The sequence below is a fragment of the Mustela nivalis genome (genome assembly GCF_964662115.1).
Source record: "Mustela nivalis genome assembly, chromosome: 15".
NCBI lineage: Eukaryota > Metazoa > Chordata > Mammalia > Carnivora > Mustelidae > Mustela > Mustela nivalis.
In genome coordinates this window covers 16,116,592-16,130,453 of record NC_139034.1, presented here as the reverse complement: position 1 = coordinate 16,130,453, position 13,862 = coordinate 16,116,592, and the positions used below count along the sequence as shown (strand labels likewise).

The 13,862-nt window shown below is 43.6% G+C and overlaps 1 protein-coding gene across 3 annotated transcripts in view; it reads right to left on the bottom strand.

Annotated features, from left to right (window-relative positions):
• The window catches only part of LOC309849153 (cilia- and flagella-associated protein 337-like), a 131,873-nt gene that overhangs the window by 42,406 nt on the left and 75,605 nt on the right, over window positions 1-13,862 (bottom strand). For all 3 annotated transcript variants that reach the window (XM_082701468.1, XM_082701470.1, XM_082701469.1), the window contains exons 11-12: window positions 9,694-9,811; window positions 6,908-6,977 (exon numbers count right to left, since the gene is read on the bottom strand). In XM_082701468.1, coding sequence (XP_082557594.1) covers window positions 6,908-6,977; window positions 9,694-9,811 — 188 coding nt within the window. The remainder of the gene's footprint in view (window positions 1-6,907; window positions 6,978-9,693; window positions 9,812-13,862) is intronic.

Below are 13,862 nucleotides of genomic sequence, written 5' to 3'. Positions count from 1 at the left end.
TTTAAAGTTTGATGCACAGTTTCAAAACAGGATCCTGTTTTTAATCTGTCTGTGGCTTCCTGGCCCACTGCTGCCTCTGGAGACCTCTAGTTTGGGAGCATGCTGTTGCGGGGGAGGACAGGAAGGTGTCTGGGAAGGGAAAGGGGGCCATGATCTTTCCATTTCTTCTGAAACTTTTTCCCTCAGAGTCACCTGGCTCTTCTCCAGTCCATGAATTCCATTTCCAAATGACTGGGGTATGTGATTTCCACCTTGTTTGAGGCTACAGTCTGAGTGCTAGGACTGTTGACGGTGAGTTGAGGAGACACCCTGCTGTCCACAGTTTCTCTTAGCAGTGGTAGGACAGCTAGCTAGTCCCACTGGCCCTGTTCTTCCCTTTCTCCTTTGGTATGCAGCAGGAAGGTAAACAGCCTTGAACTCAGAGCTCTTTCATCTGCTAGACAGAGGGGAGGGGAGGATAAGTGCTGAGTGCAGATAATTACTTAAGATGGCAGAGTGAACCTGTGTATCTGGGTGAGCACTTGCAGTATCAAAGCAATGCAGAGAACCCTCCTCAAACACCAGTTTGATGCTTTCACCCTTCTTGTTATGAGCAAAGATCTGAAACTTCTAAGCAGGTGTGTCACTTTATTTTTATTTTTTTAAGTAAAAGGAGAGCAGCCAGTTCATTTGCATGATCTCTAGCGGTTCTCTTCCAACAGAGCCAGACAGAGATACATGTTTAAATGGTTGTCATGGAAACCAGAGAGCAGAGCTCTTCCCCAAGGTCTGAAGGAAGATGATGAAAAGTTTAAAGCAATCACCATGGAAACCTAGAGCAGATTCAAGGCAGGTTCTGATCCCCAGCACACTAGCTAACAGATAAGTCTTCGGGTGCTGGAGTCCTACAGGAAGGTGGATTCTGTGGCTGCTAACACCAGAGCTGACCCAGAAACCACATCCACAGCTCTGGGCTCCCAGAATCCCATAGGATTGGCAGCGAGGTGGGCATGTTTCCTCAAAGCTCAGACTTTCACTCTTCCTCTTTTGAGGTAGATCTTGGAGTCTCTCCTACCCATCCTTCCTTTTATCTTATTCCTCCTTTCCATCAGTTTCCTCAGTGTGGCTGGAACCCACAGCTCTGCTGTGACAAATGGAGCCCTGCCCAGGTCTGCAGAGGGGACACATTCAAGGCCCAGCCTTGGTTTCTCCATGGCCTCAGGCAAGACGTATCTCCCTTTGATGTTCACTCGTAACCAGAATGAAGTCAGAGATTCTTATCTTTGATCATCTCAAGTAAACGAATGCACTTGAAACCACTTCTTCTTTTTTTTTTTTTTAAGATTTTATTTATTTATTTGACAGAGAGATCACAGGTAGGCAGAGAAGCAGGTAGAGAGAGAGGAGGAAGCAGGCTCCCTGCTAAGCAGAAAGCCCGATGCGGGGCTCGATCCCAGGACCCTGAGATCATGACCTGAGCCGAAGGCAGAGGCTTAACCCACTGAGCCACCCAGGCGCCCCTTGAAACCACTTCTTACTCTACAGAGCCCGCTAGGAAATCCCATTTAAGGATGGGATTGCTATAGCACCCTGTGGAGGAGTGTGTGTGTGTGTGTGTGTGTGTGTGCACGTGTGTGTGTGTGTGTGTGTGTGTGTGAACACATGCATAGCTGATGGAAGCAGTGATGTGAGTGTAGGACACTGTAGGGACATGCTTGGGGGGGCAGTAGATGGGGAGATGGAAAGGGGAGAGATAGCACAGGAGGAAAATACTTGTCACCACAGAATTCTACGTTTCCTGGAAGGCAATGCTTCAGAAGACCACTTGGGGAGAGAAAGGAATGTGGTTTGAATTTTGACCACAGGTAAGTCCATTCAATAAATATTTAATGAGCACCTGTTATGTACCAGCACTATTCCTAGCACTTGAGACACAGTAGTGAATAAAACAGAAACCTCTATCTTTGTGGGGCTCATCTTCTGATGGGGGAGGGCAGACCCTAAACAACAAACAAGAGTTAAATTATATTCTATTAGAAAGTGATTGGATTTATGGATTTAGAGAAGGGTAGAACAAGGTAAGGAAGATTAGGAACACCAGGAGCGGGGGCTGGACTCTTCCAGGATATGTATAATGAAGTGGGCAAGGAGGGCCTCAGCGAGAAGCAACGCCTGAGGGAAGACTTCAAGGAGACAAGGGAGTGAAAGATGTAGACATTTTCAGGGAAAACCTTCCAGGCAGAGGGAAGATCTGGTGAAAAGATCTTAAATATATTCCAGGAGACTGGTGTGAGTGGGATGGAGTACATGAGGGAGAGATGTAGGAAACCAGGCCAGAGATGTAAGGGCTGGGTTGACACACAGGGCCCTGGAGGACTTTGGCTTTTACTGTGCAGGAAATGGGGGCCCAATGGAAGATTTGGATCTAATGACATCTAATTTTCCAGGCTCTCTGGCTGCTGTGTAGAAAAGAGCCCATAGGCGAGGGATAGAAGCAGGGAGAATCATAAGTCTCCTGTGGTAATCCAGGGGAGAGAAGAGAGTGAATTCCACTAGATGGTAGTGGGGGCGGGGCTGGGGAAAATGGCCAGATCCTGGATTCAGTATGAAGACAGAGTCAACGGATTGGATGTGGACTGTGTGGACTGTGGAGGTGAGTGTTGAAGGCGACTAATGGGTTTTGGCTGGAGCTACTGGAAGGATGGACCTAGAATTAACTGAGTTGGGGAAGGTGGTGTGAGGGAAAAGATGTGGATCTGAGTTTGGATTTAATTTTGATGTCTACCAGACATCCAAATGGAGAGGTCCTGTAGAGAGAGACCCATGGCAGTTGGAAATGCCAGACTGAAGTTTGGGGGTAGCGTTAGGCTAGAACACATGAATTTGGGGAAGGACAGCAATGGTGCTGGAGGGGCATCACTGAGGTTGATGAAAATGGAAGAGAAGAAGAGCAAGGACAAAACCCTGGGACTCCCAGCAGCAAGTCATGGAGACATGCAGGAACAAAGGCCAGCTTGCAGTGGGTCTTAGACAGATTGGAAGGTGAGAGCTTGGACAGTGCAACCGCAGGCAGCTTTTTACCAGGGGTCTGGCTGCAAAGGCTCTCTGAGCCCCAATGTTTTCATCTTGGTACTACGTCCGAGAAACTACAGGGGTGGTAACTGGGTTGGGGAAGGCGCTGACTTTTCCTATCACAGACTTGTCTAGATCTCTAGAGACAATTAATCTCAGTTCAGAGTATGAGCCGCTTAGTGGTCCTTGCTTTCTGGAACATGAGAAGGAAGAAGGGATGGACAGGAGACTCATGGCAAAATTAGGGACCAAGGAGTGTGAGCAGGATGGCTCCTTAGAGCTCGTATCCAGCATTTTTATTGAACTAGGAAGGAAATGGAAGCCTGAGGCCATAGCTCTGTTAGTTGCTGAGCCGGGGCTAGAACTCAGAGATCCTCATTCTGGATTTGTTGTTTCTGTTCTGCACAAACACTGAATTTTAGCTGCTTCAGTTTCTGAAGGCTGAATTTTAGTTTCTTAGCATTCATATCCATGATCATTCCAGAAAACCACAATTTCCCAGTTCCAAGAACATCTGATGAAAATTCCCAAGAAATTTCTTAGCCACTGAACATCGCTTTCTAACGCTTTGGAGATTTAAATGTCAGTGAATCAGAAATGTATAAAGGAAGATTTCCTTGAAAGACAACGTGAGCTCAAAGTCTATGAATCAGAGGTAGAAGGGGCCTCGGAAGCAAGGTGGTATTTGATAGGAGGCTGAGATCGCAGGCATGACTCATGACTGATTTTTCCATGATGCTCAGTGAAATTAGGACAAGATTCTAAAGGAAAGGAGGAATAAAGAAAAAGAAAAAGAAACTCCTAGGATTTTAGCCTTTCCAAATCTCGGAAATGCTCAGGCACAGCTAGGCTGAAAGGCATCACGAAAGAAACGGCTGCCGTCATTATGTGGGTGGTTGACTTTTGAGTCATTTTTAAAAAGTGTTAACTATTTTATTCATTACAAATGCACTGCTTGGAGAGTTCTAAGCAGGTCCTGAAAATTCAGGGGTGAAGCTGCAGGAAGGAAAAGAGGAGGTAAGGGCCGGTTAGAAAGGCCAAGAGAAAAAGGTAAAGATTATCCCAGCAAAGGAAATACCTGCAAATGAAATGAAATACCACAAGTCATGCCTATCCTCTCGGTGAAGAACACACACCTCCTGCCTCCTTAGCCTTCCCCTTCTCTCTGCAGCAAGCCTGGCTGGGCAGCAGTCATGAGTGTCTGTGTCTGAGCCCTTCACGCGTTCCTTTCTCAGCCTGCTCCTGAGCCCAGGTATGCGAGGATTCCATCCAGGGAACACTAAGATGATCGAAGGTGGCTTTAATCGGCCACAACTTTCTCTCTATGCCATGGTGGACAATAACATTTCTTTTCTCTGCAGAGATTTATTCTTCTCCAGGGTCAGAATTTTCCCTTTGAAACCAGGCTGTCCTAAAACAAGTCCCAGGAGCCGAGGAACAGACTTTCCTAGCCTAACTCTAGGGGATAGCAGGTGGTCAACCGGCCTTGGGGTCAGAAAAACTGGACTTGAGTCCCAATTCCACCTCTTCTGGTTAAGTGACCTAATGGGTCACTTAAATGGGTCAAAAAAAACGTTGGCTTATTTGTCCTCACTGGTAAAATGGAGTGTGTACACACAATTCATACCTCACCTGGCTATCATGAATATCATATAAGAAATATAATGCATGTGAGTGGTTCTTGCCCTTGACCACAAATTAATGTCACTGTGAAGTGTCCCAAGAATACAGATGCCTAGGCCATTCCTCCTTGAACAGTGGATTTAAATCTTTAGAATCACTGGTGGGGGGAGGGGCAGCTTCTAAAGGTCCTGATACCTAGGTTTTATCACAGACCAATTAGGTCAGAATATCTGAGGATAAGACCCAGGCAACCAGCTTTTATAAAGTCCCCATATGATCCAATAAGGCAGCCCAGACTGAGAACCACTAATGAATGTGAAAGTTCTTTATAAATTAGTAAGTGCTAAACACATGGAAGGAATCACCATCAGTATCATCTTGGAAATTAAGTATGGTGATCATGATGGTGAATATTTGTTTGGGTCTTTCCAACATACTCTCAAGGGCTTCACAAGGTAAGTATGAAGTTTAATAAAGGAAATGTGAGGAATTGAGAAGATCTTCAAAGGACAAATTAGCAGAAAAAAATTTGAAAAATATTAAAATAATATAAAAATGATAGAAACATTTATGTTATTGTGATTAAAGGATGTTTCTCAGACTGGACATGCGCACAAGTCACCCTTAGTTCTTTTTCAAGTGCAGACTGATTTCATTGTTCCAAGAGGAACCTGGGACTCTGCAATTCTAGCACACGCACAGGGAATGCCATTATTGTAGGTCCAAGGATGACAAGCACAGGCCTTGAAGACACAGAACCTGGATTCCAGTCCTTGGTCTTCATTTATGAATGTGTGACTCAGTGCAGTCTTCACTCTTTACTTTTTTGTCACTAGTAAACCCCCTCATCCCATCCCCACTTCCGGAAAGTATACCTCTTCCTACGTCATGTGGCTGAATGGGCACTGCTAAGTTCTTATTGTCCCTGACTTTCCTGGGTCACTTGACTTGCAATTGTCCCAAAGATGGGCCCAACTGGTCCAGTGGGAACCTTCCCAGGGGCAGCGGGACTGGGGACTAAGAGTGGTAACCAGTCTCTGTTAGTGTCAGTGACATAAGAGATGGGCTCTTCATCCTTTGAGGGAACTACTGTGCAGAGGAGAGAGAGAGAGACAGAGTCAGAGTACCCTCTGAGTCCCTGCTTCCAGGACTTTCCAATGTTGGGTTGCACTTCTGCCCTTCTCATATTATATGAGCCAACCAAAAAATTCTCCTTTTGCTTATGCATTTGAATTACATTTTTTTCAATACTGAAAAAAAAAAAAAGCCCTGAACATTAATACCCCAGGACAAGTTAATGAATGACTGTGTTTCACTTTACTCAACTGTAAGATGGGACTAATAGTGGGACCTAAACCATAAGGTTGTTAATGGAGATTAAATAAAATAATACATAGAAGGAGCTTGTACAGTGTCTGATACTTAGTGCTCAGGGCCAGAGATTGCAACAACTTCTGACCATGAGCTGTTATCTTGGGAATGATCCGTTATAGAGGGATTGGATTCCTGGTTCAGATCTAGACCAGTTCTTCACTCTGTATCAGGACATCTCTCCTCCACCTGGTCCAGACAAAACGATTCCCATGTGAATAGCAAAGAATTGTTCTGCCATATTCCCAACTTCATGGACCTAAGATCAGCCTGGCCTAGCCCATGTCCAGACTAGTGGTGCATTTGGGGATGTAAAAGCGAGGGATGGATTGGGATCTGGGTTCTCCCTTGGCCTTTCTCTGAATGCACTTGGTCAAAGTCCGGCTTCCAGAAAATGCAAAGGTCTTCAGATTCTGGGTCTTCCTATTGCCATCACTGAAAATTGTTATTTCCAACATGCCTTTGAATTGCAGGCATTCCCAATCCTACTTCATGCAAATCCCCCAAGACCATGGTCCTGTGTTGATATTACTGTATATTTAATATCTTCTAACACATTAAAGGTGCTCAAATGGTATAGCCTGAGGTTGCTCAAAGAGGGTTTTGCTCTTATTTCAAATCAACAAATATTGATTGAGCTCTCTGTATGTGTGAAGCCCTGTGATAGGAGTGCCCTCCCACACTCTGCTTCTCCAGGAGCCAAGTGTGAGGCTTATAAAGCAAACAGAACAGTGGAGGATGTCACATTTTGAGCTGCAGAGTGTGGGATGCCTGTTGCAATGCAGAAATTATAAAGGTGGGAGACATCCAAGGATCTGGCACACAGAGAACATTACAAACGTAAGGGGAGTGTGAGCAGTACCTATTACTAGAGCGGTGGGCTCATGGTTGGAGCTTGAAATGACGGCTTTGATAGAATCATAGTAGTTCAGCTAGAAATGACCAAAAAAAAAAAAAAAAAAAGAGAGAGAAAATGCTGATTAATATAAAGACCACACACCAGGTCAAGAAAGCGTTTGTGACAATATCGAAAGCATTCTCTTGACAACCGTTCTGAGAAGGAGAGAGGAACCACTTGCTCATAGGATAGGCACATTTTTAAAAAACCCACTTTTGGGAGTGGGCAGACGTGTGTAGGTGGCCTGGCAGAGTGTGAGCACGTGGGTGTTCTCTCTCCTTGACGCTCGCTCCAGGCTAACACCAGAACAACAATTCCTGGGTATCCTGTCTGGCAGACTGTGCTGAAGATTCTACTACGTATTTTAGATATTTCTGAGAAAATCGGAACACTGCCTGCATCGCTGCAGGGGGTTCACGGGGAAAACAGCTTATCTTTCACCATAAATCATATTTAAATTGAATGCTATGCTGAGGATCATACTGGGAAGGGTAAAAGGCTCTCTTCCCCTGTCTTTGAAAATGGAGAGCCATGGGGTGCGTGGGAGTCTCAGTCAGTTTAGCGTCTGTCTTTGGCTCAGGTCATAATCCCGGGGTCCTGGGATCGAGCCCCGCATTAGGCTCCCTGCTCAGCTCTCTCTCTCTCTCAAATAAATAAAATCTTAAAAATAAAAACAAAAACAAAATGGAGAGCCGGGCTCTTGAAGGAGCTACGCCAGGATTAGGGAACCAGAGCCTTCTGGCAGGTGTCAGGGCTGGTCTCTAGTTCAGCGAACTAGTCAATGGGATTTGCAACATTTCCTTGCTTTTAGGACACCTCCCTCTGGAGGAAGTCCATTTTAAGACTATAAACATGTGAAATGGATAAAGCCACAGTAGTGTTGGAAGAGCAACATTTTAGCTACAAGGGATGACTGGTTTCTCTTTTAGACCTTCCAGGCACTATGCTAGGCTCAGAGGGGGCACATACGGAAGATAAACCTTGGTTCTAACCTCCACAACGGGCAGAAACCAGAGGGCCAGAGACACAGGAAGACAAAGGGTAAGTCTGAGAGGTGAAGAGAGGGTTTCTGGAGCTTGGGATCTAACTAAGCACAATAAGATTCAGTGTCCCAAGCAACCCACAGAGCTTAGAACTCTCTCTGTCTTCTCTCTGTTGGAACAGCTTCCTCGAGGCTCTCAGGCGGCCGGCCTCTGAGTGGGGAGATCATGAACACACCCTGTGGAGTGGTGGGAGAATTTTCCCATGGTATGGCCCCGCTCTGTTGGCTCCCATTCTACGTAGCCAATGCCAAGGCCCCGCTTTGTCTTCCTCCACCCTACCCCCCACCCCCTCCATGTGTGGTCATCTTTTGGATGGCACTGACTCTGGATTTTGGTATTGTTCTTTCTACCTTCCAAGGCAATGGGGGCCGGCAGTTCAGTAGGGCAACATGTCCACACGCTAAGCACGGCTCCATTTTGCGAAGTAGAAGCAGCCAGGCACAAAAGGCCACATAGTGTATGATTTTATGTACATGACATGGTCAGTAAAGGCAAATCAATAGAGACAGGAAGTAGATTAATGCTTGCCTGGCACTGGAGGTAGGAATGGGGATTAACTCTACATGGTTAACAGAGGTCTTGTTGGGGTGATGGAAATGTTCGGAAACTGCATTATGGATAATTGCCTAACTCAGTAAATTTATCAACAGTCATTAATTGTATGCTTTAAGTAAATAAATTTATGATATGTTGATAGTTCAAAAAAGCTGAAGAAGATAAGGATCTTGGGCCAATCACCTTCGAGAAACATATAGGAATTACATATGGTAATTCTACATGTGGTTGTTTAGTTGGATTGTTTCTTTTTTGTATTCTTAATGAATTCACATTTCCTTTCTACCCCAGTATTTTATTTTCTTCCCTTTGTGTCTGAAACCTTGTTGGTGTTAATCATTCAAGCAAATGCTATTTTCTTGGCGCAAATTTTCTTCCCCTTAAATTTTCCTTTTCACTTAGCAAATAAATTTGGTCGTTTTCCTAGTTTTCCTTTTACCCGCTAATATTGCAACTTTCTTTCTTGTGTTAAGCCTGATGTGTTTAGGAATAGACAAAAGATGTTGGCAGGAGTCTCTCCTCTCCTAGCTGGTGCTCTATGAACACTGAACAAGTCCTCTTCTCTTTCTAATCCTCTGGACAGCGTGTCCACTCTGTATTTGGTTTCTAGGCTGCCTTAACATTAAGAACAATGTCTTGCTTGTTTATGTGTTTAAGAAACACTCATTTAGCTTCTCAGAGCCAGTAGAAATCTCAAGGAAAAGGCTGTTATGTCCAAAGTCATATTATTGGTCCTAAATACTTGGGTCATTCTAGTTGGCTCCCCGCCCCTCGCCCCAAAAGAGGAGGGAAAACACATCTACTGCCTTCAGACCCAAACAGTGGCCGCAAAAACAAGCATGCCTGGAAGTTCAAACTGAATAAATTCACTAACTTCTAGAAACCAGATGTTTATCATCCTTTGTACTCTTCTGGTATTTCATGCAAAATTTCTTTTTATTTGCTTTCATCTAAGTTAATAAAGTTATCTCAGAAACAGTGGTCACTTCTTAAAGAATATATATATTTATTTGATTGTTTGGCTGCTACACCTGGAGAGAGACGTCAGTCTGGCAAATCCCAATTTACTTTTACTTAAACCTTTCTTTCTTTTCTTTTCCTTTTCCCTCCCTCTCTCTCTCTCTCCCTCCCATCCTCCCTTCCTTCTTTTACCTGAGTAACCCAGTCTCCGTGCACTTTCCAGCGGATATAGTTAACATTTGGAGAGATCACAGCATGATTAATGCTAATGTTTGGCATGTTCTCAATTTGGGGCAGCTTCTTCCACGTTCTAAGGAGAAAGATATAAAAATTCTTCAAATGGGTAAGAACAACGGTCCCTCCCACATCCACGCTATCCCAACGAGGAGCCTTTTCTCAAATTATCCTTCTGGCCACCAAATTCCAACCTATTCTCTGAGGCCTTTCTGATTCCTCCATGGGATCCCCTCTGATTGTGTGAGACCATTTGATCCCTCCCTTTCCCGGACTCCAGGATATGCTTCATATGTGCTGCTCCTGTTTTCTCACCCAGACTTGTAAAACCAGAAGGCTTTCAGAGCCCCACAGGGCCTGGCAGAAAATAAGGACTCAACCAGTGTTGACTGGCTGAGGACTCCAGGTATTCCTATGTGACCCAGTTGAGGTTTGAGCAGTTTTTTTTAGAAGAAGATAGGGTTTTTGAAGTCAGTCTTACAAAGAAGTGGACCTTGCTTGTAGGTGCCATGCACGAAGTCAAATGGGAAAAAGTTGGCAGTGGCATGGACCATTTCCAAAATGACCTCACATATTATAAAAACTCTTTAATTATTAATTCACATGAATGTTCTGGGAGACAGACTGTCCATGCACAGCTGAGGCAGGAACAAAGCATTTGGAACAAAACAGGAATGATTCACTGCGGGGGACCCATGTCTGCCCAACAGGTACTCTCCCACTTCTTCCCACTCTTCAAAACCCAAGGCACAGATCCCTTGACTGCAGGGTCTCCTGCGACTCAGTTCTGGCCAACTGGATAAGGTAAAATAGGTGAGGGGCACTGGGAAAACATTTTGCATCTTCAGAAAACATGAAAATAGTGTGAGGCAGTGTTTCTCTCTCTCATTTTTCTTTGTCATTTTTCTTTTTCCCTGGATAGCATTCTTTCTGATTTTTCAAAAATATTTTATCTATTTACTTGACAGAGAGAGAGATCACAAGTAGGCAGAGCAGCAGACAGTGAGAGAGAGGGAAGCATGCTCCCTGCTGAGCAGAGATCCCGATGCGGGGCTTGATCCCAGGACCCAAAGATCATGACCTGAGCCAAAGGCAGAGGCTTAACCTACTGACCCAACCCAGGTGCCCCTCTTTCTGATTTTTAAACACAGTCCATATGTGAGATGATGTCTAGAGCTATGGCAGCCATTGTGAGACCATGAGGCATAAGCTGAAGGACAAAAAGCCAACATAATGAAGATAGTGAAGTGACATAATAGAGACTGAGGCTTTCATGACACCACCGATAAGCTAAACCAATGCAGAAACCACCTATATCTTGACATTTTTGTTAATGAAAAAAAGATAAATTCCTTTATCCTGTGCTAGTCATTTGTTCCTGTTACTTAAAAATAGCAAACATTTCACTTTTTATTCTGTGTTAAGTACTGTTCCAAGTACATTATATGTATTAATCCATTTACTCCTCACCATAAGCCTATGAGATAGGCACGATTATTGTCCACTTTTTAAAGATGAGGAATGTGAGGCAGAAACTTGCCTCACATTAGCTAACTTGCCAAAATTAAAAGTAGAAGAGTTGGGTTTCAAACCCAAGCAGCCTGGATTACAGCTGAAAGCGTTCTTAGTGCTTGGACTGACTGTACACCACAATCTACAAACGATGTTTGGGTGGTTCAAGAAGTCACAGAGTTATGGACTGTTTAGAGCTTCGAGGGATGCTTTAAGGTGACCTTGAAAATACTTGAATGAAATATAAGCTGGAGTGGTGATCTCCGTATCGCTGAAGCCTGTAAGTAAGCCATTTTTACATACACCACCACCAAGCACAGAAATACGCTAGCTTCCCCCAAAGTAGTCTCCATATGGGATTTTTTTCCCCCATAGTAATTGTGTTTTTTCCATTTTATTAGTTCCATCATAATAAAGTTCTCTTACTCTGCACTTTTCATTTTATTGTTTATTTTTTAATTGATCTTACTCTGTACTTTTTCATTGTTAGCATGGCAGTTTATTTTTTCATTGAAGTTGATCATTACTTTTGATTATTTTGAAGTAGTAAAGTTGTATGTTCCAATCCACTCAAAAATTATTCCTTGAGATTTTTCTGTGAGCAGTGGTTCTATCAGAATGACAAGAGACCCTCTAAATCGGTGATCGTTCAGCACTCCCTCTGAGTTTGTTGTAAACTTTGCTTTACTGTCTCATGTCATAGAGGGTTGAAGGGGAGGCTATGTTTGTACTCACCTTCTCCCCAAATTTCCTGTCAGGTTACCTCACCTCTTGCACATGCCTTCCCAGCCATCCATACCTAATGAAGCACTTTGCTGCTGATTTTTCTTGAATTTTCTACCCAAGACCCTTCATCCCCTACCCATCTAAGCCAAAGAGTACAGAAAATTACAGGTTGAGTAGATATCAATTCCCAAACTTCAGAATTCGGATCCATTATTTGTCTTGTTTCTGCTTTCAGATTATGGCGCTTCAGAAACCAATGCTGGTTACCTGACGACCCCCATTTTACTGGTGGAGTTGTCCTTTTAAATTTTATTTTATGTTCTAAATTGACTTGGCTTCCATAACAATGAATCTTATCTCCCTGGTTAAATGGAATATCTTTCTTAAAAACAATTTTCAAGAAGCAGTTTAAAATGTCTGGAATTGTTACTTTATGAAGTGTCTATTCTCTAACAATAGAGGGAATAACAAGTACGTCTCTTCAGCCTTCACCTTCCTTTGTGGTACTTGAGAGTCCCTCAACTCACTTTTTCTGTCAGTTAATCTCCTGTTTAAATTCCTCTCACATAAAAACTTTTCTGACCTTCTTCCATTAACCTCTCCTTCATAATGCCATTCCTCCTCTGTGTTACTTTTCTCTGGATACATTTAATTTCTTGGAAGGAATTTTCATGACAGAAATGGGGCAGAAGAGAAAAACTGACCAATTTTACAGACCTGGTGAGATTAAGGAGATGGTGATGGTGCTCAGTACTCAAAGGCAACTAATTGGAATGTGCATTCATATTTCAAGAGATAAACTATAGACAAAACTTTTAAATTCTGCTGGGAAACATTGGTTAAGTATCTTGTGCTGAATTAACTGATGGGGACAAAGTCTCTAAAATAAGGAACAAGGACTTGATTTTAACTTATATTTCATTTTGATAATAGTTTCTGTATGGTCCCTTAATATTTTTTAAAATTCTGACAAGGTTTATAATCTGTTTTTTAATCCCCACCAGGCATAAAGTAGATAAATTTCTTAGGATACTTATGACAAAAGCTGTTCTTGTTTGAAGAGGCCTACAGGACAGAATTAAATAATCTTTCTTGTATCAATTTTTCATCCACTCTAAACTGTTCTCCGTAGTGCTGGCTTGATTAGGTTTGAGTATGTTTGTATCAGGAGCCCATTGTTCACCTTGAACTTTATCTTTCAGATTTTCAAAAAAAAAACCCCAAAACCAAACTAACATTATCCAAGTACCAGCATGAATCTCCAAGGAAGCAGAGACTGGAGGAGGCTGTCAATGCGGCTGGAACCTCAAGTCCCCGCCCCCCCATCCAGGACACTTTAAGAAGCAATGTGGGGCTCTCCACAGTGACACATGAGAACCCTTCCCACACTTCAGAAGGTCCACGGCTGTAGAAGGCCAGTATCCCCTGGGACTCTGGTTCTCTGGTTCCCAGCAGGTACACTGAGAAGTTGTTTCACCGTGTGTGCGCGCCCGCGCGCGCGCGTGTGTGTGTGTGTGTGTGTGTGTGTGTGTACATGCATTCCTGTGCATGTTGGGGGAGACGACTCATCTATTACAGGGCAAAGTTCCGGCAGATTCATTCTTTTTCACCCAGGTGCAACTGAAGAATACTGTGAATTGTCCTGCTGTGACTTGAGAGAAACAAATATTCCTGGAATTGTTATTACCAGTTCTTTTCCAAAGGTGTTCCCCCAAAGGTGTTCTTGGATTATATCTTTTGAGCAAATGAGTGAACACCTCTAGTCAAAGTGAAATGAAAAATACAAGGTAAATCCCACCCTACGGGAAGGTTTCAGTGGCCTGCCCTAGGACTCACTTCTCACTGTGCCCTGTTCCATGGTCTTCTCTACGACCTGCAAGAATTCACTG